Genomic DNA, 26,443 nt, shown 5'->3' with positions numbered 1-26,443 from the left:
AATCTAAGTATTGGAATATCCACCAGCTTTATGGGGATTGTCTGCCCCACTCTTTGCAGTTCACCCTAATTGAGTGACCAAAGCTAGCTTCCTACTAGGACCTCAGTCACACCCTGGTCCCTGGCTGCACCCTGACCACTGGCCACCCTTCCTCTCAGCGGCTCGCACTGCCACATATTCCTGCACTGGAGGGGGTGATGTAGACTCGTCTGCAAGAGGACTGAGGTCATGGATGGGCCACCACGGAGCAGGATGATGCCCCATTGCATGGGCCCTGCAGGCAGAAGCTGTCCCCACAGCAGGTGCCAGACACCGGGGAGAGCGTGTGCCCCACTCCGGGGTCGACGGGCCCGAGGGGTGCGGGGGAGCAGCGAGGCTCTCGGGGTACGAGGCCGAACTGTAGCTGCAGGAGCCCCGCTCTGGTCTGGTTGGGAGGAACGTTGCGACCCGAGACAAACAGGGGCGGGCTCTCAAGACAGCCTCGATTTGGCGCAGGCGCGCCGTGCGCGGACTCGGGGCCGGCCCGGGCCGTGAGTGGAGGGGAACGGCGCCGAGAGCCTCACTCTGGTGCTCGCTGGGGCGGGGACCCAGGGACCCCGGGGGAGCCCGGAGCAAACCAGGGCCAGGGGACGCTGCGCCTCAGCGGAGTCATCCCTCCTGAACTACGAGTCCCAGCATGCATTGGGTTCTCGCGCCACCCGCACGCCGTCAGCCCACCGTCACGAGGCTGTAACCTCGTTTAAACCTACCAATGAGGAAGCTCGATCTGTGACAGTTCTACGTGCGCCTGGCCGCGAGTAATTCGAATGTGCTGCTGCTGCTGAGCGCCGCTTCCCTTTTAAGCGAGCGGGGGTCGCCCGCAGCCTAGGGGTGCACCGTGCGGCCGGAGGGCCTGAGCCGGTGCGCAGCGTCGGCGGGACGGCTCGGGGGTGAGGGTGGCCAGGTGGCCTGTCGGGGGCAGTGGGGAGGCCCTGGGTGGGTCGAAGCGGCGGACTGGGGAGTGAGGCAGATGCGGCGCGTGACGGGGGGTGAAGGGGCTAAGTTGGGGGGAGCTCCGGGGGGAGGGGTCAAGCAGCGAGGATGGGGGTGGCGGAGCGGGTTGAAGGCGCGGCGGCCCCCTCCGCCATGGGGTGGAGGAGCGGCTCGGGGGCAGGCCGCCTACCCCCAGGTGGGGCGAATGGGTGGGGACTTAATACGCAGACTAAGCCGCGAGCTAGCAGAGAGGATGGAGCTGAAGGCCCTGTTTGCCTTAGCCACATAATCTCTACAGTTTCCTCACGCCCTCAGAAAACAACTTGTAACCGAACCCTACCCAGTGTTTGAATTCTGCTAAGCTGGGGGGACAATTCTAACTTTGCTTACCTGAGAGATACATTTGCTGCTTTCCTTTCCATGAATTAAAGGAGTGCACCTATCTTCTATAAAATGGACCACGTTTAATCTTTACTGTGGAGAGGCTCACTTGATTTAGTTTTCACTAAGACATGTTTTAAAAAAAGACAATGTTAAGGTGCCATGGTACTTAGTACAAATATCTATCTAGGTAGCCCACAGAAGCTACTTAGATATTTCCCAAAGGGAAAAGGGTTACTGTGCGGGGCTGGTCTAAACTGCTTGTCCCCCTGCATGTCCTGTTTACTCTTGCCAGCTCATCAAGTTCGGCTTAAAAAAGAGACTGTCCTGGTCAAAGTGGGATGTATGGTTACACTAACTTAGATTACATGAATAGTTTAAACCGGCATTTCTGTCCTGGATCAAAGTGCTTAGGGGTAAACATCCATGAACTCTCATCTGTGTGCTGGGCTTGAAGCTTTGTTTTACAGAGTCCCCACCACTATATTTGTAAGTTCTTCAGCACCATCTCATTTGACAAGAAGGGAGACTTGAGATTTGTAGAATTTATGAACCTTGCAGTCATTTGCAGGGCTATTGCTGAAGTTAACCCAGCTCTTTGAAATTATGGATTTCAGAGTTTGCACTTCATTGAACTGCACTACATGGGATTCCCTAAATGCAAACCTTGTCAACAACTTGATTCCTGTACTTCAAAACATGCCTGCAAAATTAAATTGTGAATCTTTTTGAACTCTCTTATTTTGCAGACACTATGGAGGAAGGAAAGGAAATGTCAGTAGGCTGGTCAAGTGATATGACTGAAGAAAAACTGGATGTTTGCAAGAACAGTGGTAGGTGGAAAACTATTGTTTAATTATCTTATTATAACTTTTAGTAAGGGATATACAAGCCTGAGCTACTTTCTAAGATACAGCTACACTGCAGTTGGGGGTGCAATTTCTAGCTCAGGTAGATAGATATACACACGGCTTTGACTGAGCTAGTAGGCTAAAAATAGCAGTGTTGTCACAGTAGTGCAGGCAGCAGAACAGGCTAGCTACCCAAATACATACTTAAGGTCTTGGACTGGATTGTACTTGGGCCACTAGCTTGGGCTATGTAGCTATAGCAACACTGATGTTTTTAGCATGCTAGCTTGATCAAAGATAGAACATGTATGTCAACCTGAGCTGGAAATTCTACTCCAACTGCAGTGCAGATGTACCCCACATGTGACAGAATCACTGATTTTAAATAATCAGAACATCTGTTCCATAACCAGCTGTGTAAGCAGTCTTTTCATGGATGGCCTGCTGTTTCCCACTACATAGATCTTAGTGATTTACTGCGGAGCTCTATAAGAGTTCTTTGAACCACTGGTAGCCTCTGCAACATTGCAGAGTGATGGCGGCATTTAGGGTCATTCTAATCTCCTCTCTGTTTCTATTCTGAAGTTTGGTCTAGCAATTTCTTCTTTCCATATCCCAGAGATGGTCATCCATCAGTTCAGCTTCCTTGTTAACTGATGCTTGACATACTCTATATACTCGTTCATAAGCCGAATATTTTTGGTAAAAAAGTGATGCATCAAAGAGCGGGGGTCAGCTTATAAATGGGTCTACACCAAAATTTGATGATTTTAAACTCTGTGGAATCATTGAATTTAATATCTAATACAGTGTTGTTTTGTTTACCTGGAGCGTCTGCAGGCATGGAGCCCCTCAGCTCCCTGTGGCCGCGGTTCGCTGTTCCCAGCCGAACCGTGCCACAGGGAGCTGAGGGGCTCTATGCCTGCAGACACTCCAAGTAAACAAAACATCCCAACCCGCTAGCGGCTTACCATGACAGGCTGGGAGCCAAAGTTTTCCAACCCCTGAAATATAGGGTCGGCTTATGAAAGGGTCATATAATTTTTGGTATTTTTACTTATCCATTTTTGGGGGTCAGCTTATAAACAAACGGGCTAATGAACAAGTATATACGGTACTTGTCATTCCCGTGGGTCCTTCTAACCCCTTCAACTGTGTCCTTTTGTTCCTGCACATGTTCCTTTGGATGACTGGGGAAAGTCACACCGTTATGCAGCTCCCTCAATCTCTCCTGTTAAAGCTCCTCTGCTGTGAATAAATAATTAGCTATCTCCCTCAATTCAGTGCTTATTCTCTCTTGTCACACACCATCTTTCGCCAGAGGTTGCTACTACTCCTATTCAGATTCCCACACCTCTATCTTTGGCCCTTACCGCTTTAGTGTCTAAGGGCTAGATTCACAAAAGCACTTAGCTGCCTAACTGCCACTTTTGTCACCTAAATCCCAGAATCAGGCCCCAGTTGGATTCACAGAACCCCTGCTCAGCTGCCACCAAACCCTTTAGGTGCTTGTCTGTGCTAAGTGAGTTCATTTTTTTTTCTTTCAGTAAAAGTTCCCTAAGAGCCTGTGTTTCCTCCTCTCAGCAACCTCACTCCAGGCAACCAGATGCTTAAGCCCCAGTGCAATGCACTAATCTGGAAGAAAATAGGTGTTCTTTTGCCTAACTCACCTGCAGGGCCAAATCCAGTAAGTAGGCTCAGAGCTTGCCTATCAGATTAGGTCCTCATGGATGAGTTCACACAAAATGGAGTGGAGAAAGACCTCCCTTGTAACGCTTAGCCCAGTGGTTAGGAGGTGGGAGACCCACAGTTCAAGTCATTCCCTCCAGCTGACTGAGAGAGGGGATTTGAACGGGGATCTGCCACCTCTCAGGTGAGTGCCCTAGGCCAGGGGTCAGCAACCAAAGGCGTCACGCGAGATGATTTTGAGTGGTACTCTCAGTGCCTGGGTCCCAGCCACCAATCCCGGGGGCTCTGCTGCCGGCCTGAGGTCCCAACCCCACTCAACCTGCTGCCAATCCCAGCCACTGGTCCCAGGTGCTCTGCTGCCCTCCTGGGGTCCTGGACGCCAGCCCGGGGCTCTGCAGCCTCCCCCAGCTGTGGACCACTGACCCCAGCCTGGGGCAGTGAGGGGTGCAGACAGGGGCAAGAGGGTATGCAGCTTAGCACCCCCACCTTAAAAATTGTTCCAGAGCCACTGTACTGGGATATTTTTAAGTCCTGATTTGCTGCTTACATCACTGTCACATCATGTGAACAGCGCACTGCGTTTGACATTGTGCGTGCCGTCTGTTGTAATGTTTTTTTTTCCCCACTGTAAGTTGAGGGGTACATTTGACAAAATGTCAGCTCCTAAGAAAGCAAAGTTAGATGTCCGTTCATTTCAGCCTTCTTGGACAGACACATCTGGATTTATTCAAAAGAAGGACCGTGCTGTTTGTGCTTTCTGTTGTGAAAGTGTTGTTTGTCGCACATCAAATGTTCGACATTTTCAAACGAAACACGAGAAAACCTTTCTTGATGAAGCAGACAAGACAGAATCGATCAAAAAGACAGTAGCAGGATACGAGAAGCAAAGTAGTGTTTTTAAATGCTTAAGTGTAAGTAAAAATCAAGCCACAAAAGGAAGTTACAAGACTGCACAGTGCATTGCAAAAAACGGAAAGCCATTTACAGATGGGGAATACATAAAAGAAATTTTTCTCAGCAGTTCGGAGGTTTTGTTCAATGATTTGCCAAATAAAGATGTGTATCTAGAATAAAAGACCTGCCTGTCTGTGCCAGAACTGTTGAGACACGCGTAAGTGAAATGGCAGAAAACATTAATGGAAAGCAGACAACTGCATTAAAAGAAACAGCAGTGTTTAGCATTGCAGTTGATGAGAGCGTGGATATAAACGACATTCCATGTTTGGCAGTTGTTGCAAGGTATTGTGCTTCTGATGAAATCCAAGAGAAACTTTGTTGCCTAAAACCCCTATATGGCACAACAAAGGGGGAAGATATAGCGGAAACTTTTGTAAACCATTCTGAAGAACAAGGAGTTGACATCAAAAATATTTTGTGTGACAACAGATGTTCTCTTGCAGTGGTCGGAAAACAGAAGGTATTTGTAAAGTTACTTGAAGATCAAATTGGCCGCCCAACAATGGAATTTCACTGTATCATCCATCAAGAAAACCTGCATCTAATTCAGAGCTTAATAATGTGATGAATACAGTGATGCAAATTGTGAACGTCCTTGTTGCTCGATCTGCTTTGACTCGCAGACAGTTTCAAGCACTGCTAGAAGAGATGGACATTGCTTATAATGACATTCCACTTCACAGCAACATTTGGTGGCTAAGTCATTGCAAGGTTTTGGTGCACTTTGTAAACTGTTTTGATGCAATCAAGGCCTTTTTGTCGGAAAAAGGACAAAACTACCCTGAACTGGATGATGACAAATGGCTGTGTAAGCTCATGTTTCTAACTGACATCACTGCTCACCTAAGTGAACTCAACCTCTGTTTCCAGGGTGCAGGGCAAATGGTTCTGGATCTTTATGAAACCTGGAAGGCATTTGTTATAAAACTAGCAGTTTTTTCTCGGGATATTCAAACTTCAACTTTCCGCTACTTCCAACACATAAAAGATCTATCGACACGTTGCACTGTCAGTGTCGATGAGATTGGAACGTACATGCAAGAACTGGAATCAGAATTTTCTGACCGATTTCAAGATTTCCAGCAATTTGGCCCAATGCTTTCTTTTCTAATTAAACCTGAAAAGTTCAACGAAAGCGACTTAGATTTGTCTGTATTTCAGTGGATGGGTGTTGAAGATTTTGAAATGCAGCTCATTCCGTTAAAAAGCTCAGAATTGTGGGTATCAAAGTTTGTAGATCTGCAGAGTGCAAAGCTACTGAGAGGGATCATGGCGCCTCTATTCTGACCTGCTGCACATCCCTGCCAGTGAAATTTAACTGTTTGAAGAAAATTGTGTTTTCAATGCTTTCAGCATTTGGATCCACATATGCCTGTATGAACAGGTATTTTCATACATGAAATCTGTCCTCTGTCCCTCTCGGAGCTGGTTAACAACTGATCATTCAGAAGGCTGTGTGCAGCTTAAAGTATCCAAATACATGCCAGACATTGGAAAACTCAGCAAGGAAAAGCAAGGGCAAGGATCACACTAAACTGATAAGATCTGCATTTTAATTTAATTTTAAATGACGCTTCTTAAACATTTTAAAAACTTTATTTATTTTACATACAACAATAGTTTAGTTATATATTATAGAGAGAGACCTTCTAAAAATGTTTAAAATGTATTACTGGCACGCAAAACCTTAAATTAGAGTGAATAAATGAAGACTTGGCACACCACTTAGGAAAGGTTGCCGACCCCTGCCCTAGGCTATAGAATATTCTGTTGAGGAGCTCCCTCAGTCTCTCCTGTTGAAGCTTGTTTGGATAAATAGTCAACTCCCTCCATTCATTGTGTAGGAAGCCTGAGCACGTAACTTGGACTTTGTGAATCGCAGTGATTTTTCTAGGTTCCTAAAAGTTAATGTGGTGACACTCACCGTTACTATGTCTAAGTGCCACCATATTCTAAGTGCCTCAACTCTTGACATCTCTTCTGAATGTTTGACACCCACCATGCCACTTGAATCCCACATCCCTAATCTCAGATCTGGCTGACAGACAAAACTGACACCCTCCACTAGGAACTTTCTCTTTGCCTGGGATCCACTCTGTCCCCTCCTTACCCTCTCATTCCCTTATTTTCACCTAACTACTGTCCTCTGACTTGTTCTGTGCCTTATTCAAACAAGTCCACTTATTCTTCTCTTGCTAGGAGGGTGGAAATCTGTCCTAGCTTTCCTAATTACTACTGTATCTCATTTCCCCTCATCTTCTTTCCCTTTTAAACATTTGACAACTGGTTTACATTTCACCCTTCTATTTCTCTGACCCGTTCCAGTCTGGTGCTTTCCCACTTCACCAAAACTGCTCTGATTAAAATAGCTTTCTCATTTTCCTGCATCTTTCGGCCACCTCTAAACTCAATAACATCCTCTCTTCAGCTGCAAACTTCTAGGGTGAAATTTAGTAGTTTATTTTAATTGTTTCAGTTGAGTGCAATGCAAAAGGAATGGGTGATAAAGAAACCACCCTTAAGCTGAATATTTTCTGACAGTCATCTTGACATCTGTTCCATTTCAGTGTTAAAAGTAGTCTTGGTCACTTTCCCCATGGGCTCTCAACATTTTTGCTTTTACAACCTTTTCCTTATTTTAAATGTTTCTCTTCCCTGTTGCTGTGTGACTGTCCCACAAACAAACTTTCTACTGAAATAAGAGCACTGGCTATGCACAAAGTGCTGTCAGGTGCACACTAAAACTAAGATATTTTTCTATTCTTTCGGTTTTAATAATGTTAAGTGTTACTTGAAACAATTAAACATGTTCAGAAAGACGTGTGGTTATTTTTAATTATCTGACCTAATAACTTGAACTATTGTCACAGTTAATTTTAAAGACATCTTGGCAATGTCTTTGGAATTACTACAACTGGGGTGGGAACTTAATGATGATCAAGTAACTACTTAAAACAAAATTAGAAGTAACTAAAGGTTAAATTTGTTAAGGCTAATGCCAACTGGCAGTGTTGTTAGAAATATAGTGCAATGCAAATTGTGTAAATCCTGTAACTACAGCAATAGTCACAATTAATGAGATTGTTATACTTTCAGACTTTCCCCTTCTAACTGATGAAAAATTTGATTTTGACCTTTCACTGTCTCCTGCAAGGTAAGCTAAGTGTTTAAGGGCAAGTACATATTTGAAGTGAAAAGGATTTTACAATATCTTGACTGTCTTGTCTGTCTTACAGTGGAAATGAAGATGAAGTTTTTGTTGGACCTCTTGGACACAAAGAAAAATGTGTTGCTGTCAGTATTGAAGCAACTAAAGATGCTGAAGAAAAGATCTCTCAAACCCCTGATGATAAGCTTATGTGGAGTCCCCTTACTGGAGAGAAATTTGTAGAAATTTTTAAAGAAGCTCATTTGTTAGCACTGCAGCTAGAAAGTGGCAACAAAAATGAACAGAACAAAGTCACCCAATCAGAAGGACCAAAACCCAAGGTTATAGAAAAATTTGTGCAAGCATCCAAGTCAAAACTCAAAATCTTTCAAAAAGGAAACATAGAAAAAAGCCCCAGGGCTATTAAAAGGGAGACGTACTGTGTGTGGGACAGCCCAATTTGTCAACTGCCACCTTTCTTTCAGAAGCGTTCAGATTTACCTGTGACTGCAGTTGACAAAACTCCTCCAAACACATCTAGTCCCATTAAAATCCATAAATTTCCTAAAATATCTGTTTCACCTCTAGCCCAAGAACAGCAAAGTGACGAAAAAAATAAAAAAGCAATAAGCAAATTGCACACAAAGGCTTCATCTGCTCTTGGAAAAGGCCATCAACTGACAGTAGAAAAGGTAAAGAATTTTCTTCTGGATAATTTAATACTCAATAAAAAACATGGTTGTCTTGAGATAAGGGACTATTTAAATCTCCTGCAAGCTTTTGTTTAACAACTTTCTTTTTTAATGCATCTCTCCATTGTTTGAGACCCTCAAATAGGAAACTGACTTGACACAAAGAGCTGGTAAATGCAGAAGGTAAACTGAAGGCATATTTTAACTTGTTATACCAATGCTAGTGAAGTAGTAGTTATTCAAGTAGTGGCTAGAACTTCAGAAAGAAGTCATGTTGGTTTTTTTAATTGACTGAATTTAAGTTTTTACACTTATTAATGCTTGATGTGCCTGACTTCTATGTAAGTATTTAATACTTATTTTGTGATCCCTCTGGTAAAATTATTGCTGTCTTTTGGTGATTTAGATGCCAGCAGGCTCTTTACTTATATTAAGCTCTCTTCAGAATTGACAGTAATAGGCACAGCTCTGGAGATACAGCAGTAATAACACTTTCTAGTCTTGGTACACACCCTATCTAGAGCATGCTTAGCCAACTATGTACGATTGAGGAGGACCCAGCTATGCAGCAGTACAATGAAACACTGCCCAGATACATTAGGGGAAGTGGTAGTTGTGGTAATCATCTCTCATGTACATAAGGCCTATCCAGGTTTTTCCCGCCCCCCTCCTTCCCCTTCAGAGCTTAGACTATGCAACTAGCAAGATACTCCTCCTCTCCATGTGCACTGCTGAGGAGGAGAATGTTGGCTCCTTACTCCTGAGAAGGAGAGTGAGGAATTTCTGCCATAGTCAAGGGGGCGAGAGAGCTTCTATAGTCTGCTCGTTTCCCCTTTGTCTCCTATCCCATAGTTTTGATAGTGTTGCTGGCCAGGTGGCCCTCTCAGATGCTAACTGGAATAGACTTGTGAGCTGTGCCGTCTAAAACTTTCATGTCTAGCTGTTGGTGTCAACCAGGGAAGAATCTCCTTTGGGCTACTGGAAAGAAGGGTTTGTGTGTGCATTACATTTATGCTTACAAATGTGGGACCTACCTTTTCTTAAAATAGGAAAAGCCACTGCAGTGTCTAGGGAGGGAGATGGGCCGAAAGAATCCCATAGAGACTAACTTGCTGCAGAGGTGATCGCCTTATGTTGATTTGTCTGACTTAAAGCCAATTTCAATAAATGGGAACATAGTCTGTGCTGGATTTAACAACTTTAAAGTCTAATAGAGTCTAAATAAGTTGGGAACTTGGAATTTTTTATGTCTAGCAATCCACATATTTTGTAGATGCAATATGCTTTTCCGTTGGCTGGTATGAAAAATATGGGTTATAAATAAGCTCATGCAAAATCTTCGGAGCCACTGAAATTGCAATATCTTTCAAATCAATTTTAAAATTTTAATCTTACAGCCAAAACCAGGGAAAAAACATTTGACCAGCATGGGGTCATCTGAAGATCTACTCTCTGACAAATCCAGTGTTGCTTCAGATGTATGTGACTCATCATTCAGTGGGAGTTCATCATTACAAGACAAGCGAGTTCTTCCTTCTCAAAGCAAGGTAATGGCAAGTGTTAATACAACTGCAGAATGAATATGTTCCTAGAGTGCTGGTACTCTGACATATATAAAAATGGAGATGACAAACCTAGCTTTCTGTTAGACTTAATGCCATAGTCTTGTCTTATAATGAATTCAAGGTAAAGTTTCTATTCTACAATTGCAATTCTTGGGTGGCTAAGTTATACATGAAGTATTTTTCCTATATTTGTAACAGAGAATTATTCTTAGTGCATCAACAGATAGTTAGATATTGTGTTAACATGAAATGTTGTATGTAATATTAAGGGGCAGGAAAATGCAGATGATAGACCTCATAGGAGGTTTGTGGATTAAAGTCTTTACCCTTAATGGTCACCTATTGGGCTACTTGGAAAGATTGTCATTTTTCTAGCATGGAAGCAGAATAGCAGTGACTGTAGCTACATCAGAAGCCAAATTCTAGGAACCATAGCACTACAATTTAAGAACTCATGTCTACCAAGAATGCGTCTAACCTGTGGAATATAGTTTGTCTCAGTTTTGTTAAAACTTGTACAACGTTGCAAGCCACTTAATATTGCCTATGCTGTTTCCTCTTCCCCCTGCCCCTCCTCCTCCGAGGTGCCTGATCTCTTGGCAGTGGGTACAGTTAAATGAAATATTGGCCACTCTCACCAGATCTGACGCTAATGGAGCAGTCTTAGTTATGCAGAGAAAGATGCCTAGCACTTCAAAAATAGCACTCCAATGTACTGCCCCATTAATCTACATTTCTATATACACCTCTACCCCGATATAACATGACCCGATATAACATAAATTTGGATATAATGTGGTAAAGCAACGCTCTGGGGGGAGCGGGGCTGTGCACTCCAGCGGATCAAAACAAGTTCAATATAACGCGGTTTCACCCATAACGCAGTAAGATTTTTTTGGCCCCCGAGGACAGCGTTCTGTCGGGGTAGAGGTGTACTTAGAATCCATCTTAGGGATATACTTGAGCTGGGGGCGGAGAGGGAACACCATCGGGCTAAAAATCAATTTTAGAGACCTACCTATTCCAGTTCTACATAAGAACTTAGGTACCATACAAATGTATAATTACATTTTTATTTTATTTTTTTTGCTTCCCAGCAGTCTGCTTTTTACTTAACTTAAACATTTTAAAACAGGATTATAGAACTTGTCCCTGGGACAAACGAACCCAGAGAACAGTGATGCATAATGATGTAGAAATCTAACAAATGAAAAATGTTGTTGTACTTGCTTAATGTCTTTTGTACAGTTAAATAAATTAGACTTCTTTATTCACAGTTCGGGTTAAGGAAGACGCAGTTAAAACCCCCTATTGCTGCTAATGGTCCTCTAAGAAAGAACACCTCATCTTCATCGTCGTCATCCATTTCGAGCATGAACTCCAGTTTGAATTCAAGTTTGTCTGTCTCTCCCATAGGGGGAAATGGTAATAATTAGCATAGAGATGCAGCATGCAAATCACTTTAAACTTAAAATAACTAATGGGGTGTTTTTGACCTGCAGGTTCCAAAATGTGTTTGGGGCTGTCTGTATTTCTTGCCGATTCAGAACACTAGGCTGTCTTTGGGGTGGAGTTTGGAGTGTTCCCAGGATATGGAAGGCAAGGTAGGTGAGGTAATATCTTTCATTGGACCAAGAAGATACAAGCTTTCAATAGCTTTCCAAGCTACATAGAGCTCTGCGTACCTTCCACCAACAGAATTTGGTCCAATAAGATATTATCTCAGCCCCTTGTCTCTTTGGTGTTGAGAACAGGTGAATAAAACTTCATGTAAGCTGACAGTGTGGTAGTTAGTTCAAATTCTTGACTTCTAGCACTGGAATTAAACCAAATTTTAGAATCAATGAGGCTAATATCTACAATCTGGGATCTGACACAATTACATGGTAGGCTTCTTGGTGATTTAATTTTTTTTAAATATTTTTTTAAATAGTCCATAATAGTTCCTTTCTGGTTAGAATTATGGCTAGCCACAAGAACCTCTAAGTGCCACAGTGTAACGTGATCTAGAGAACAAACAACATTATCATATAGAGAAGAGGGGGGAGGTAGAAAAGTCTGTTACACAAGCCCTGATTTTTTTTCCTCCAAAGCCGCACATAATAAACTTTTACTCATGGCAAACTTAAACAGTAATATCACAAAGGTTGTGGTTAACACAAAAGCAGGGAGTAATGCAGTTGTCAAAGCTTTATCAGGACTTATTAGAAACTACAGTGGAATACAATAGCTTACAGTTCCTTGATCCATTGTAAAACCAGACTAAAGCACAAGTCTCTAACATTATTTCATATTTAAACATTTGCCTATCATTAAGATAGAAGCAGTTGTTGTTCTACCTGAAGAGTAGACTTGGAAGCCTTCTTAACTTCCTGTTTTAAAGTTCTGTATTAGCTTTTTATAATAAACACACATCATTTCTCTGTCCCTGTAGCTGTGCACTCTGTTTTTAATACTTGTCGGCAGGCTGTATTTCCTGTTAAAACTTAATGACAGAACCCTAGAAATCATACTGCTGCCCAACTTACGTCTGGAGCAGAGGTTCCTAAACTCTTCTTATTGCATACCCCCTTCCAGATCTACCAACTGCCTGCCTACCCCTACCCCTCTCATCACTGGTACTGTGTGTTCTTCTTAACACTACCTGTCTTTAGCCATCTGTCCATATTTCACTGTTAGGTACAGATATAGTGCGACGTATACAACTGAAAATAAAACCCTAAGTTCTGAGCTCAGTTAGACTGGACTGTTGCTGGCCAACTGAACCTGCACTGTATGGTGATTGGAGGTCTCTCTGTATCTGTGTTCTCATTGGTACATCTTGAAGTAAATTAACTACTTCATTTTATATAACAAAATCCCACAGAATTTTAAAGTTTTGTCTAAGTAGCCTATTATGAAAATGCAATAAATAAAATAAAATCCACCCACAATTTCTCCCATGTACCCCCCACCCTGAGATGTCTCACGTACCCGCAGGAGTATGCGTACTACAGTTAGGGAACCCCTAATATAAGAAAAAAACTACTACTTAATACTAGTTAAATGCATATGCTGTTATATCTTCTGTATAATCCAAGGTGGTAATAGAATGCACTGTATCTTTAGCAGGCAATTATTTTAGGAATGTGACCCATCTTATCTGTATCCCATGTGAGATATATATATTTTGGAGGGAGTGGGGAGGAGGGACTTTTTTTTTTAAATAAAACTGAATTAATGAGTAAAGTTGCAGGATATAATCAGATCTATTTCTAGCATAAAATTGACGTCTATAAAGAGAGAGAGTCAATGTTTAATGAGCAACTGATATCTTTAAAATGTATCCAAAAATGGATTTGCAGAAGTATATGGATAATGTATGTGGCTAAACTACTTATTTATTCCAAACAAAATGAGTCCCTGCCCTCAATTGCTCATAATGAAAGAGTGGGAGAGGAAAACATGCTCCTAATTTCTTGTGAACTAAGAGGTTCCCTGTTTCAGGAAGTGAAGAGAAAGAGTCACCTGGAGGAGACAAAAGTATTTTGGCATGCATGGTTGGGGAAACACTCCAAGCGTAGTGGCCTGCATGAGCAAGCACTGAAGTCTTTAAGAAAAGTGAAGTGTGTGTGGGGGGGAATAATAGGGTCCAAAGAGAATGTTAAGTGACCACAGATGAACTGTAGGCAGGGAGAAGAACTGTGTAGAGCTTTGAAAAGGAGAACAAAACTAAACTCTAGCCCAGTCAAAAACATAAGGTATAGATATGGGGTTCCCAAACTTGGTTCGCAGCTTGTTCAGTGTAAGCCCCTGGTGGGCTACAAGATGCTTTGTTTACCTGAGCGTCCCCAGGTACAACAGGCCCATTCCCGGCCACTGGGAGCAGCGAGCATCTGTACCTGCGGACGCTCGGGTAAACAAAGCATCTTGTGGCCCACCAGGGGCTTACACTGAACAAGCTGCGAACCAAGTTTGGGAACCTCAGGTTTAGATAATAAGGAAGTCACTATCAGGAAGTATAATGCAAGACTGTGCTATTGGAGGACACAGTTTAATAAGTTTAATAAAACTTCAATTCAATGGGAAAAAGTTTAGCAGCACATGTCTTGGAAATACTTAATGCGAATGACTAGAAACTGTCTAGCAAATCCAATTAGTCTAATTGAAAAACTAAGATTTTAAGTGAATAAGTAGAATATTGAAACTTTTTTTTTAAATGACAAGTTAACTTTTAAATACTCTTAACTAGCACAGGTAAGGAGACTTCACTGAATGTCCCTTAACACATGTATTTCAGGTAGCTGGGCCAACTACATTGAAAATACAAGTTATGCTTTAATATACCTATAAAGAGGGCATATTTAAGTGCTTCTCAAAATGCCTTACTCTTGTTTCATTTGACCTGGAAGCTGATATTCTGAATCATGTCAAGGAGGCTTTTCTGCAGCATCAAAGACAAATAACCACTTTGTAGACTTTTCCTACAGTTTTCACTCTTCTAGGATTTCAAAACTAGTGGCTAAAAAGTGGAAAAATTTGAAACCTTTAAATTGTAACAACTGCATAGTTCAGATGCACAAATCATTGCATAATGTTTTCATATCTTCAGCTGCACTTGAGTAAACTTAGACTCTCTTGTAATTAGTTAAATGTACCTTGTAACCAGTTGAAGGAAAAACAACTAGCAATTCAGAAGTATAAATATGAGCTTTCTATCTTTCAGCTAAATCAAGCGTCTCTTCAAAAATTTCTGTGAGCAGCTCCAAACTCTCATCTAGCACAAAAAGACTGGCTATGGTTAGACCTATCAGAATGTCATCTGTGCAGGCTGTCCATTCTGATGTGTCCTGCAAGCAAACAAGATCAGTTAGCACTCCCAGAATATCTACTGCTGGGAATTTAGCCAAGTCTTCAGCTTCTGTGACAGGATCCCAAACTCTAGCCAATGGAATTCAGAGACTGAGCTCAGTTCCTGATCTGCAGAAGGTATCTCAGCAGAACAAAGATGGAAGTGCAGCAAAAGGAAACACATGCCCAAAAGACAAGGCTAAAGTTATACTCACACCTTCAAATCAGATTAAGGTCCCTAAGAGATGTGGAGGTAAGCACACATTTTGGAAGGCTGTTTTTTGTGTTAACTTGGCTTTTAATTTTAATATTTCTTTAAATGCTCCTCACAGTATGTGCTAATTGAGAGTGAAATTTGTCTTTATTTGTACTTGTTCCAAAGCTGCTGGGATGGAATGAATCATGTGACTTGTAGGTGAGGTGTTATAGTTGAAAACTAAACTAATATAGATAACAAATAGGTAATAACATAAAGTAATATTTTCTCTTCCCTTAGGTTCATCACCAGAAAATACAGCATCAAAAATAATGCAGCCAATCAGATTACTATCTTGTGGCACATTTGGAAGGTAACATAATTAGAACTTAACAGGTCAATTGCATGTTTTTCTTAACTATACCTACATTTTAAGAGTGTTGTATCAAGCAACTATGTAATCTAAGTGCAGTTCTAATTACTTTGAAAATAACATTGTGAGGTTTCTATACTTTCGTAGTGACTTCCAGATTACTCTGCCCTTCCACAAGTAAAACTGTTAAAACTCACCCTGGGATAGAAAGTCAGTTTGGCTTTCTTGGGATTGGGTAACATAAATACCTAACTGGAATTCATTGACAATTCTGATGTGTAAGGGAACAGAATCGGCTTTCACATAGCAGTGATATTTCTGCAGTGCTAATGAGGTGTTTTTTGTTTTCTTTAAGTCAGCTCTGAATATGTTCAGGAAGCAAATCTGAGGGCTGTTTTCGCATAATACCTGTTCACTAGAGAAGTGCACTTCAAGAGTCTGTTACATTGAATGCTCTGCTTCCTCTTCTGTCTCAAATTAATCTGAAATTTTCACAAAATGAAGGTTTGAAACATCTGTTAACTGAACCTTATCTATGAGGATGTGACCAGTTCCAGCATAATACAGCAACCCACTTTTAATGTTCAGGTTTAGTTATCCTAACACTTTCATAACTGTTTGTGTTCTTAAGCCTGCCTTATGTTATTTATTTCTGTTGTCTGACTAGTATTCAGAAAGAAGTTGTAGTAAGTTTCTAGAAGCTTTCAGTTAATGTATGCTGAATGTTTTCCTGTAGTGGTGTGGCTGTTTGCACTCCTGTCAGACCTTCTGAAGATGGGGCCTCGCAGAACTCTTGTCTTAGTTCCAGGTCCATTTTAATTACTCCAGCCAGTATAAAACGTTCTGCTCTGCCTACCCCCGCCAGTCGTCGTATCTCAGGAATTCCAGCAATGACTCCTAAAACTTTGCCAAGATCTGTCTCCTCTCCACATTTTATGTCAGTTCGTCAAGTCTCCAGCGTGTCCACCAGAAAGACTCTTGCAACTGGGTAAGATACCGCAGGTGTAACATGGCCCTACTGAAGTCTATTAAAACTCCTGTTGACTTCAGCGGGAGAAGGATTTTGTTCAGATGTCGTAGGCTAGCATGTAAGAGATTTCATCTGCTGTTGAGTAGAAGCATGCCCAGGTAACTTGCAAAATAACACAGTTATATTTGTTAGTTCTTTCCAACATAAATCTCTAACATGGTTTGGTTTACCTGAATCCCTAAACCAAGGGATAATGTTGGACCCTTGTAAAAATAGTGACGATAAGTACATCTTAATCCGTCACTTGACCACATCTTCAAACTACCTATGAATCAACTTGAATTATGTGCATCACAGAACTTGTATTTGAGGAATTCTGCTGCTTTCAGCCAGTTTACTTGATGTACTGAATAGAAAGTGACTGCAGAAGTAACTTTGTGTTCCAACACAATGACACATCCAGCTATATGAAAGATAATGCAGGTTCTAAACATGGCAATACTTTCTAGATGAGGAAAGCACACAGGCAGTTAAGTCAAATGATCTATTTTTAAGTTCTGTTTAAGTTACACTTTAACTTTAAGGTATTGACCAATCTTATGCTGTCACCATTATAAAATCTGACATCCTAAAAGAGGCCAAGGATTGAATTAAGACTGAACTATTCTTGCTCCATGAGGTGGTCTTTCCATGCCATAGTTGAGACTGGCTAGGTACCAACGGGAATCTGGGCAGCACCACCCCAATTCTGTACCTGTTCTGTGGAGGGGATGCAGTCTCTTCCATAGCTGTCAACCCAAAATCTTTTCACAAGCTCTAAATATATACACAGCTTAAACTAGTATTTATGGCAGCCTCATGGTGCTGGTGCCCCAGAATAAAATTTAACTAACTTTATATTTCATGTTGTGCCCAAATAAAACCTTTTATTCCAGTGTAAGCCAAGCATCATCATGCCTGTCTCACATCTCTCAAATGTTCAGATACTTCCTCAAACTACAAGTGCAAAATGCTCTTTCTTCCAAAAACCCTCCCCTTTCCCAACTCCACTATCCCACTGATTGTTAACCTTGCAACTTTGGAATCCTCCAATTTGTCCAGTTTCGTACTTTTCCCTTCACCAGGGATTGGACTGAACCAGTTCAGTGACATGCAGTACCAGCACTTCTCTGATATAGCAGTCTCTGCATAAGCTTCCAGAAACTTAAGCTAAAATTTTCAAATGGGGTATCCTAAAATTATCCACCAAATATGGATTGCCCACTTTTCTTGTACACTGTAGACAACTTTGACTTGTCTATTTAAATTGTAATTCCTCAGGGCAGGGACAGTGTCTTTAAGTTCTGTGAGATGCCTAGCATGCTTTTAGATAATGAATAAATAAGACATTATTTCAGACTGAGGGAATTCACAAAATGGAGAAAAATAAAGATATCAAATGGCACTTTACCTTTGCATCGGTCTTTCCTAAACAAGCTGCCCAACAAAAGCTAAAGGTGGGGGAGTAGCATTGTATATCAATAATGAGGTGAAATGTAACGAAATAACTAGCAATGCAATGGATAATACGGAGCAAAAACTACTAGAGCTGGCTGGGATAGTGATTGGGGTGTGCTATAGACTGATAGGTGCTATAGGGCGCCAGGATCTAGCCTGGATATTTTTTTTAAGGAGGTAAATACTAATAGGAACTGTTTGATCATGGGGACTATTGACTCGGGGATAGATTTGGGAAACAAATGCTAGATATAATAATTAAATAAGCTTAATAATAATAGGATACATGATTAATTTGTGTTTTCTGCAAGGTGTAGCTGACATCTATAGGGTGCCGAATTTTAGAGATTTTTTTAGGTGAAGATTGAGTTGTTTTAATGGAGGGGAGAGGGATGAGGGCTTAGTGATCATGAGCTGAGCTAAGCTGATCAAAAAAAAAATAAATTCAAAAAAAAAAAATGAGAAGAGAGACTAAGGTTTAACTTTAAAAGGGCTAACTTAACTAACTAACTAGATTAAGTTAAGGAAAATGGATGACTATATTTTAGGAGATAGATGACAGAGATGGTTTGGGGGGGCACAGGTTGTTGGAGTGCTCAGTTGAGGCAGGGGGAAATGGCAGAGAAATAAGCGTAAAGGCGGCAGGTAGATTAGAGCAAGCTGGATGAGCAAGGATCTCAGAGGGGTGAGAGGGAGAAGAGAAAAAAAAAAAGGAGTGAAAGGGGAAACCTACCAAGGGAAGGTCAAAGAATGGGTCCAGAGAGAGTAGGAAAGCAGAGAAAGGCAAGAGAAAGGCAAAGAAAAGGGAGATGGATGGATTAGCAAAAGGGTTTTAAAAATAAAAAAGGTTTTTTATATAAGGAAGAAAAGAAGGAAGAAGGAAAAAGAAGGAAAAAAAAAACTTTACTGGAGTGGAGATAGGGATAATCTGGGGAATGGCACAAATATCTGGGAGAATTTTTGCCTCGGCTTTTAAATGGGCTAATGGGCTAATGAAGGAATAGTGATAGAGGACTGATGGGAATGAAGATATGGGGGGTAGACATTTGGTATGCTAGGTAGAAGCCAAACTTGAAACGGGAAAAAAGTAAATCGGGGCCGGATATAATCTTCAATAGAGAATTATAAAGAAAAAATTAGAAATTGCAAGCAAGATGATTTAGATTAATATTTTAATAAAAAACTCAAACTCAGGGTTGTACTGTTTGACTGATAATTAGCTAATTATATTCAAGGGAAAAAAAAGGAAAAGGGGTAACTACAGTAGTGTTAGTTTAACATTGTAGTAGTCAAAAAAAAAGAAAAAAAAAAAAAAAGAGAGAGGGAGAGAGAGAGCATGGAGGGCATGGAACTGGGGACAATTACAGCATGGATTTGGAAGAAGAAGAAAGAAACCACCTCTGACCTCTTCTTCTTCTTTGTAACAGATTTTTTTTTTTACAAGGAAATGGAAATGATCTAATATATATTGATTTCAGTAAGGCGCGTTTATGACGGTACCGCATGAGAATACTGGTTTAAATTTAGAAACCTGTGGCACACCATATAGACTAACAAGTTTTTTGCATGAGTGTTGAGTGTGAGTGAACTTCTGGGATTGGAGCCAAGCAGTCCAGGCTTGCAAGGTGGTTCACCCACCAAAGCTGCAACTAAAAAACTTTCTAGTATTCTTAGTGCCACAGATTTCTTTTGCTGCTTACAGAACCAGACTAACACGCTACCCCCTCTGATACTTGGAAGAGATGGGAAAAAAAAAAAATGAGAGGTGGATAAGAGCTGGTTAAGGGGAGACTGCAGAGGGGTAGTAGGGGGGGGGGACGGGTTGGGTTGGGGGTGGGTTACCAGTTCCTCAGGTGGTTTTTTGTTTGGGTTTTATTTAATTCAATTTATTTATGACCTGGGGGAACCAAGAGTAGGAGTGGGCTGATAAAGTTTGCAGATGACACAAGTTGGGGGAGTATTTGCCAATTCGAAAAGGATCGATATCCTCCAGGGAGATTTGGGAACAGGAAGAGAAACACAGGGAAGGAAGGACATGACTGACTTAGAAGATAATAGATATAAGTTTATGGAGAGATGGTATGATAGGAACGGGCTTAGTCAATAGGGTCATTTCAAGCCCACACTGTGTAATTAGTACAATCATGGATAGATAGGATATTGTTAGCCTTTTCAGAGGTATGGCTGGAGAGAGTGCCCGCATGCTGGGGTTCAGCTGACCCGCCATATTGGGGTCGGGAAGGAATTTCAGGGTAGTGGTTGGGGTTTTTTTTTTTCCTCCGAGCATGGGGGGGGGGGGGCTGCTTAAGAGGAGTGGGTGGATCTTATTATGGCCTGCATCTTGCAGGAGGTCAGACTAGATGATCATAATGGTCCCTTCTGATCTTGAATTCTATGATAAATGACATGAATCTTTAAGAGGTGTTCATTAGGCATTACTATTAAATATTTGCCAACTTTACTTTCCCCCAGTTCTAAACAGGCAAAGGACACCAAGACACAAGTGTCATCATTTGAAGATGATGACTTATCTCCTCCACCTGTGATACCACTTACACTTGTCTTTTCACCAGAAAAGACTACTGAAATAGCACAGAATGAAATACAAAAAGAGACTGAAATACAAAAACAGCCAGCTGAAGGAGCACAAACTAATGAGGTAGGTAAACTAAACTGAATCCACTTTTCCCTCTTGTAAAAGCTGCCGTTGAGTGAACTCCATGAAAATGTGAGCTGTCTACTAACTAAAAACTTGCTCAAATCTTGAAGCAATCTAGATTAGGCATATATGTGCCCTCTAGTGTTTGCTTATCATACCATTGAACAACACTTCTTTGTTGGGATAAATGTTCCTGGAAAACTAATTTCTGTCACCTGCACAAATAATTGCAGGTCAAATTTAAATTTGCACTCCCAGTTATCTGCACTGGAAAGTCCTTGTGTATTTATGAATCCAATCATGAAACACAATACAATGTGGGGTAATTCTAATCGCAATTATGCAATATATCTGTTTTTGGACAGTATTGAATGTCTGTAGAGAACTGTTCAAACCATAGTGTTAAAAGCAAAAAAAGTCTAAACTCATATTTGCTGGAATAGCAACTTGATTGCAGATATTCATTGTTAGTTCAACTGTAGTTATTTTCTCTGGTATTCTGTTTACTGAATGCTGGAAGCTTGCTGTGGATTTTGTTTGGTGTATGTAAATATTGGATAGAGGTGTGACTAAAGTTAGTAATCTTATAGAACTGTTTCTTTGTCAAAATGTTGTCAGGTCACAGTTGTAGGTACAAGGGTAAAACTGAATTGAAAAACTGAAATATGAAACAATCATATTTGAAAAATATTCTCCAGCACTTTACCACCTCTGCTTTGCACACTAATCCTCCCCGCATCCTCCAAGCTATGCTGCCTTTAGGATGGTCTACATATAACCTACAAACCTAAGATTTGCTGGTTGCTTCTTGTGGCTTTTCCCTGTAAGTCAGTAACTGACTTACCTACATTCTTCTGAAGGAAGCACAATAAACAGAGGAAAATAAACTATTTACTATTTCTAGGTCTTGCTGGTAGATATTGGAATACATAAAACTCCCATTGCTGCTTTGGAATGTGAAAGCAGACCTCTCATTGATCTTTCTAATACTCCGGAAGTGAATAAAGTTATTCCATTAAAACCTAGTGTGGTAGGACAGGTAAGGTATCTCAATCTTATCTCAATCATTTGTTTCCATAAATGCATAAAAATACTGCAAAAAACAATTGTTTGGTTATATGAATTTGTATGTAAAATAGTTTTCTCCCCTGTAACGATGTATTGTATATGAAATATGCTTGGCACTAGTACCTTATATTTAATCCAACACTCTTATTTAAGATGAATCCAATTTATGGATTCTTCTTGCAGTCTCTTCCCTTTCAATCTCTAAGGTGAGTGAACATTTTGTTGTAAAACACAGCTATGAATGAGCATCAGTTCATGAATCAGGTCCCTTCCAACCCTGATATTCTATGATTCTATGAATCAAGGATCTTAATTATTCAGCTTTGCATGGCCCACTCTTGCTGTGCTGTTTTTTGGAAGTCAAAAAACTAGCTGCATCAATTATTGTTGTGGAAACACAGCTCTGTGCAGGCTCATTACACTTCTCTTAGTAGCAGTGGCATGTCATGACACTTTTTTAGTACATTTTGTGAGGTTGTACAAGGGACGGGATAGAATCATCCCATGGACGCAGGCAGTCAGGAAGTCATATTCAGAGCTTTCATATTCTTGTAGAAACTAATTCTGAGGCACACCACTGCTTACTAGCCATGAACACCAATAAGGCTAGAGTATGTTCCTGTTACTCTTCTCTGCTGTGAGACCATGTCTGTCAAACTCCCTAACTGCAGCACTGGTTTTCAGAACTGCAACAATTCAGACCAGTTTGGCATGTGGAGGTTTGTGTAAAATGGCCCATCACTCCTGATGTGATCACCACTCTTCAAAAGTCAAAGCAGCTGAGGCTTGACTTTGGCTTTAAAAGTAGCTTGGTCACTAATGTACAGGGCAATGGAGACTCTTGGCTTTCCCTCCACTGGAGCCAATATAGAAAAACAGATATGATAGTAGTGCACACTGACAATATTCCTAGTGTTCAAGGCACATTTGCACACGTTGAGTATAGGACTTAACTAAGTCATTCCAGGACTTTAAAAGATGTGTTTGGGAGGGACTGGTAAGGGGAGTAAGCTATTACCAAAAGCTGTTACTGTGATTCCCTGAAACATATGGTGCTTTTTAAGGGACAACAACTTGATAAAAACATCTGGTGAAAGTGCTGGTGCTTTTATTTTACTAATAAGTAAGGCCCAGATCTACAAAGAGACACGAGCGTCTAGAAAAATCTAGGAATGCTGTGATCTGCAAAGCCTGAGTTAAGAGTAGGACCAGTGGTTAGGGTACTCATCTAGGATGTGGGAGTCTACCAGTTTAAGTATCTCCTTCTGCCTGGATGAGGGAATTTTATATATCCATTTAATCCGTACATTTAAACAGGAGTCTCCCACTTCTCAGGTGAATGTTCTAACCTTTGGGCTGTGAGATATTCTGATGTCAGTCTCTCCTGTAGTAGCTGTTTTATTTTGGATAAAAGAACAGGAGTACTTGTGGCACCTTGCAGACTAACACGGCTGCTACTCTGAAACCTGTCACTTTGGATAAACACTTAGTCATTGAAGCAGGGGGAGTGGATCTTGGGTCTCCCACATCCTCAGTGACTGATCTAACCACCCAGCTATAGGGCCCTTCTTATGCATGTGTGCTCTCTCTCTGGCCCAATTACTCTTAAAGAGTGGAATACTGTAGAAAATAAATGTAAGAGGGGTGTATGACATTCCCCAGGGTACAATCTGGACTGATGGACAGCTGTGACCCCCTCAGTTCTCCAACGTGGAGTGCCTTTTACACAGCTCTGTTGTGAGAGCAACCACTCCTGGTCTGCCCACACAAAACATGTTATCATTAAATCACTACCAGCTATACTGTATGAGTGCTACAGCCAGCCACCTTGGAATTACATTACAGAGCAACACTAGAAAGCTCCCAGTCCCAGACTTTCCCCCCAAAATGTGCATCTTGTACTCCCCAGCCCCTTCTGAACAATACAAGCTCATATATAGTCTGTCATTTCATTAATACAAGATGATATGCACAAATCTTGTTCTCTCAAATGGAATTTGCCAAACACTTCAATCCAAACACACTGGTTTAGATAAAACAAGTTTATTAACTATAGAAACATAGATTTTAAGCAATTACAAGTAATGAGGCATAAGAGAATTTGTTAGAAAGACATAAAAAGTGTTAGTCATGTTTTACCTAACTTAACAAGTTAAGTGAATTCAAAGCATAAGGTTTCTCTCACCACATGTTCTAGCAGTCTTATTGGCTGAATATTTCAGCCACAATCCCCCCACAGTCTAATGATGCCTTTGACCTTTTTCAAGTGTTGTCGATGCTGTGAGTAGAGATGAAGGGAGAGAGATCCTTTGAGGGGTTTTGTTTGCCATTTTTATCTTTTCCTCCTCTTTTGAGAATCATCTCCAGCTGGAGTTCAGGAGACTGAAAGTCTGTGGAATCAGGAACTTCCAGCTGTTTTTTTGACAAGATGTAAATTTCTTGCTCACATCCTTTTTCCTGCTAAAGAATGGGTGCTTAACCAGATTTATTTTGTTGACACCTGGCTGAGGCATCAGTTTGCCTTTTGTCTTTGAGGAATTGGTCTATACTTGGAATATGTCTCAGTAATGCTATACAGTGTTGCCACACATTTTACCAGGACAATAACGATCAGCACATGATGGATTTTCAGATGGTACCTCACAAGGCATACTTTGTACAAAATCCATTATAGTTTTGTAAAAAGAGTTAGTTTGTATCCCAATGTTATCATGGGGAGTGGAAGGGGGAAGGAGGAGGGAAGAGGGGCAGGTAGAACACATGCCTCTCTCTGGCATCTCCCAACAGCTAGTGGAGGTGGGGGGTGACCTACCATCCTGGCTTTTGTGAATCCCATTTTTAGGCACCCCTCTCCCTCTGAGCACCTAACTCTGGCTTTGAATCCCAGTGATTTAAAAAAAAAAATCTTCTAAGCACGTAAAAGCTAGGTGTTGCGAGGCTCAGTGTCACAACAACTGATTCACAAATGGATTTTAGCCCTAAGACTCAGTCCCCATGTATTTTGCATAAATTCTTAGTGTAGCAAGAAAACTAGAGATCAAAAGCAAGTAAAATAGGTATGATTTTTTTTTTAACCTTTGGGAGCTAATTCAGTCCTGATAGACTATCATTCTTTGATACCTTGGATCAAAGTCTTTGGGGCAGAGACTAGGTCTCCTTTTGTATAGTACCTAGCACAAGGGGCTCTGATTGGTGCATGTAGGTTCTGCTGAAATTAAACTTTTACAGTTGGGTAGAGAGGCTCTAAATTGAACATCTTAGTGGGGTGTAGGTATTTGTCTTCAGGCACCTCAAGAAAAGATCTTTGACTTAATAGTACTGCTGCTGTTCTAGAAGTTAACTGCAGTACCATTAGGGCAGAGGTGGGCAAACTACAGGCTGCGGGCCACATCCGGCCCGCGGGACCATTCTCCCCAGCCCCTCCCTCGCAGCCTCAGCTCACTGTGCCTGCTCTGGGTGGCGGGGCTGCAAGCTCCTGGGGCAGCACAGCTGCAGAGCCTGGCCTGACCCGGTGCTCTGCTGCACGGTGCGTAGCTGGCTCCCATCGGGTGGCACAGCTGCCTGTCCTGATGCAGCCACGCCGCCAGCCACTGGTGCTCCAGGCAGCACGGTAAGGGGTGGGGAGCAGAGGGGGTTGGATAGAGGGCAGGGGAGTTCAGGGTGGTGGGCAGGGGGCCGGGGGTGTGGATAGGAGTCAGGGTGGTCAGAGGGTGGGGAACGAGGGTTCTGGGAGTGGTCAGGGAGAAAGGGTGGTTGGATGGGGCAGGGGTCCCTGGGGTGGCAGCCAGGAACGGGGGGGGTTGGATGGAGCCGCGGGAGGCAGTTAGGGGCGGGGGTCAGGGGACAGACAGTGGGGGGTGGTGGATGGGGCAGGTGTCACAGGGGGCCATCAGGAGCAAGAAGCAGGGGGGGTTGGATAGGGGGTGGGGCCGGGCCATGCCTGGCTGTTTGGGGAGGTACTTTCTGAAACCCAATGCAGCCCTCAGGCCAAAAAGTTTGCCCACCCCTGCATTAGGGTGACTGGCTGAAGTTACCTGTGTCCCTGATAGTCATATGTTTAGAGTAACTATCTGGCAAGATACTAGCTAAATCTTATGTCACTTCATTTCTGTCTTTCAGCTAATAGATTTGAGTTCTCCTCTTATCACACTGAGTCCTGAAGTAAACAAAGAGAATCTGGATTCCCCTCTGCTGAAGTTCTAAACTAAACCTTAGCTGAACCAAAAATTTATCTTGAGACTAGCATCTGCAATCTTGATTTGATACATTAGCCATCTTAATAGGACTGTGTGGAGTGAATATCATGCAATAAAATCCTTGTAATGTACTACTTGAATGTAACTTGTGTTGACAAAATGGAACTAGAATAATCTGTTCAGCAAATCCAAATTGGAAGGACTTGATTAACATGACTGTCTTTGTGCATTGTTGCAGATCCATGTAGTTTAAAAAAAAAGTGCTGTATGTTTGCTTTAGTAAAATTATTTTAAGTCTAATTATACAGAACAGTAACTTTTTTCTAAAGGTTTGCTAGTAAATAAAATGATCTCAAGTACTAAAATTAAAGCTAATGTGGTAGTTGTCTTTGTATCTAA

General features: G+C 41.6%; 1 protein-coding gene across 6 annotated transcripts; it reads left to right on the top strand.

The window, feature by feature from the left end:
• The first annotated feature begins 278 nt into the window (after nt 1-278).
• Nucleotides 279-26,443, top strand: GTSE1 (G2 and S-phase expressed 1). 6 transcript variants are annotated; one of them, XM_039515659.1, is made up of 12 exons: nt 279-302; nt 2,103-2,186; nt 7,947-8,004; nt 8,087-8,690; nt 10,088-10,237; nt 11,533-11,680; nt 14,961-15,338; nt 15,582-15,654; nt 16,391-16,642; nt 20,594-20,780; nt 21,685-21,819; nt 25,968-26,051. In XM_039515659.1, the coding sequence occupies exons 2-12, from the start codon at nt 2,108-2,110 to the stop codon at nt 26,049-26,051; spliced, it is 2,148 nt and encodes a 715-aa protein (XP_039371593.1). In that variant the 5' UTR covers nt 279-302; nt 2,103-2,107. The 6 variants fall into 6 exon arrangements, with proteins under 6 accessions (XP_039371593.1, XP_039371574.1, XP_039371584.1 ...); XM_039515640.1 differs by lacking the exon at nt 279-302 and adding an exon at nt 652-882; XM_039515650.1 differs by lacking the exon at nt 279-302 and adding an exon at nt 652-900.

This window comes from Mauremys reevesii, linkage group 1 (genome assembly GCF_016161935.1).
Source record: "Mauremys reevesii isolate NIE-2019 linkage group 1, ASM1616193v1, whole genome shotgun sequence".
In the NCBI taxonomy this organism is placed as follows: domain Eukaryota; kingdom Metazoa; phylum Chordata; order Testudines; family Geoemydidae; genus Mauremys; species Mauremys reevesii.
The sequence above is the reverse complement of the archived record's forward strand: the minus strand, read 5'-3'. Positions and strand labels throughout refer to the sequence as shown.

Coding starts and splice junctions, on each gene's coding strand:
- GTSE1 (XM_039515623.1), top strand. CDS start 2,108: ATGGAGGAAGGAAAGGAAATGTCAGTAGGCTGGTCAAGTGATATGACT. Junction 8,005..8,086: donor CTTTCACTGTCTCCTGCAAG/GTAAGCTAAGTG, acceptor TCTGTCTTACAG/TGGAAATGAAGATGAAGTTT. Junction 11,681..14,960: donor CTCTCCCATAGGGGGAAATG/GTAATAATTAGC, acceptor TCTATCTTTCAG/CTAAATCAAGCGTCTCTTCA.